This window comes from Arachis ipaensis, chromosome B03, assembly GCF_000816755.2.
Source record: "Arachis ipaensis cultivar K30076 chromosome B03, Araip1.1, whole genome shotgun sequence".
In the NCBI taxonomy this organism is placed as follows: domain Eukaryota; kingdom Viridiplantae; phylum Streptophyta; class Magnoliopsida; order Fabales; family Fabaceae; genus Arachis; species Arachis ipaensis.
Window position 1 is genome coordinate 67,612,728 of NC_029787.2, and position 2,743 is coordinate 67,615,470.

At 40.3% G+C, this 2,743-nt stretch overlaps 1 protein-coding gene across 1 annotated transcript; it reads right to left on the minus strand.

Annotated features, from left to right (window-relative positions):
• Nucleotides 236–646, minus strand: LOC107633215. Its single transcript, XM_016336855.1, has one exon. It carries the CDS (start codon nucleotides 644–646, stop codon nucleotides 236–238), a length of 411 nt encoding a protein of 136 aa, XP_016192341.1.

Sequence of the window (2,743 nt, forward strand, 5' to 3'; positions counted from 1 at the left end):
AGCAGTAAGAGAAAAATCCTAAGAAAGTTACCTCTGGTTGGGTTGCCTCCCAACAAGCGCTTCTTTATCGTCATTAGCTTGACAAACTTCATTCTTGTTCAACTCAGCTCATGAATGCTCTCCTCCTTGTTCTAGGATCCTCCCAGGTAGTGTTTCACTCTGTGAGCATTTACTGTGAATGTATCTTTTGTAGCTTCATTCAATAGTTCAAGATTTCCATGTGGAAAGACCTTGGTCACCAGATAAGGTCAAGTTGATTTGGACTTGAGCTTACCAGGAAAAGTCTTGAGCCTGGAATTATACAATAACACTTGCTGCCCTGGTTCAAAATCTCTTTTTGCGATTTTCTTGTCATGCCATCTTTGGCCCTCTCCTGGTATATCTTCGCATTCTCATAGGCTTCCAGTCTGAACTCATCCAATTCATTGAGTTGCAACAGTCTTTTCTCTCCTACTGCTTGAGAGTCAAGATTGAGAAGCTTAGTAGCCCAAAAAGCCTTGTGTTCAAGCTCCACAGAGAGGTGGCAGGACTTTCCATAAATCAGCTGAGATGATGACCTCCTAATTGGGGTTTTGAATGCAGTTCTATATGCCCAAAGGGCATCATCCAACTTCCTTGCCCAATCTTTTCTTGTAACCCCAACCATCTTCTCTAGGATTCTCTTTAGCTCTCTATTTGCCAATTCAGCCTGGCCATTAGTTTGAGGATGGTATAGTGTGGCCACCTTATGATTTATCCCATATTTGTGTAGTAACTTATCCATCTATTTGTTACAAAAGTGGCTGCCACCATCATTAATAAGACCTCTAGGTACTCCATATCTGGTGAAAATGTGCTTCTTGAGAAACTAGAGAATAATTTGTGCATCACATGTGGTTATTGCTATGGCTTCCACCCATTTGGAAACATATTCTACTGCTACCAATATGTATTTGAATGAATACGATGGAGGAAAAAAGTCCCATGAAATTTATGCCCCCAGAGGTCAAATAGTTATATTTCCAAGATGAAGTTCTGAGGCATTTCATTCCTCTTTGTTAGCCCTCCTGCTCTTTGGCATTCATTACACTGGTTCACGAATTCCCTAGCATCTTTGAATATGGATGGCCAATAGAAGCCACTCTGAAGCACTTTAGCAGCTGTTCTTTCGGCACCAAAGTTTCCACCATAACCTAAACTATGGTAGTGCCACAGGATGTTTCTCATTTCACTTTCAGGAACACACCTTTTGATCATTCCATCTGGACATCTCTTAAATAAAAAGAGTTCATCCTACAAGAATTTCTTGGCTTCATTGTGTAACTTCTTCACTTGTTTCCTGGTGAAATCTTGGGGAATCCTTCTTCCCACCTTGTAGTTTGCAATATCAGCAAACCAAGGTGCTTGTTGGACTTGGAAGAGATGTTCATCTGGGAACTTCTCATTCACTGGTTGTGGTGCATCTTGGTTGAACTCTTGTGGTAACCTTAACAAATAGTCTGTAACTTGGTTCTCAATTCCTTTCCTATCCCTTATTTCAATGTCAAACTCTTGTAGCAACAACACCTACCTAATGAGCCTTGGCTTTGCATCCTGTTTAGACATGAGAAACTTGAGAGCAGCATGGTCAGTATATACTACAACTTTTGAACCAATCAAGTATTGTCTGAATTTATCAAATGCATATACAATTGCCAAGAGTTCTTTTTCTGTGGTAGTGTAGTTTTTCTTTGCCTCATTCAACTCCTTACTTGCATAGTATATGACATGATACAATTTGTCTTTCCTTTGTCCTAATACAGCACCAATCGCATCATTACTTACATCACACATGAGTTCAAAAGGAAGTCCCCATTCTGGAGGTGTGATGATTGGTGCTGTGGTGAGTTTGGTTTTCAAGGTTTCAAAAGCATGCTTGCAGTTATTATCAAAGATAAAAGGATTGTCAACCACTAGCAAATTGCTTAGTGGTTTAGCTATGTTTGAGAAATCTTTGATGAATCTCCTGTAAAACCCAGCATGTCCAAGGAAACTTCTCACTGCTTTCACATTGACTGGTATAGGAAGCTTTTCTATGATCTCTATCTGAGCCTGGTCAACTTCTATACCCTTGCTTGAAACCTTATGCCTAGGAACAATACCTTCTGGTACCATAAAATGACACTTTTTCCAGTTCAAGACTAAGTTTGTTTCTTGGCATCTTTTCAAGACAAGGGTTAGATTATGCAAGCAAGTGTCGAAATAATTACCAAAAGCCGAAAAATCATCCATAAAAACTGCTAAAAAATTTTCTACCATGTCATAAAATATGGAGAGCATACACCTTTGAAAGGTTACTGGGGCGTTGCACAACCCAAAAGGCATCCTCCGGTAGGCAAAGACTCCGAAAGGACAAGTGAAGGAAGTCTTTTCTTGGTCCTTGGGATCTACCACTATCTGATTGTATAGAATACCCATCCAAGAAGCAATAGTAAGCATGGCCAGCCAATCTTTCTAGCATCTGATCAATGAAGGGGAGAGGAAAGTGGTCATTCCTTGTGGCATCATTTAACCTTCTATAATCAATGCACATTCTCCACCCAGTCACTATCTTTGTAGGGATGAGCTCATTCCTCTCATTGAAGATGACAGTCATGCCTCCCTTCTTTGGTACCACCTGAACTGGACTCACCTAAGGGCTGTCAGAAATTGGGTATATAATTCCAGCATTCCATAACTTCATCACCTCCTTTTGAACTACCTCTTTCATGGTTAGATTAAGCCT

What these genes read in the sequence shown, in the direction of transcription:
- LOC107633215 (XM_016336855.1), bottom strand. Translation starts at nt 646, where the DNA reads ATGGTTGGGGTTACAAGAAAAGATTGGGCAAGGAAGTTGGATGATGCC.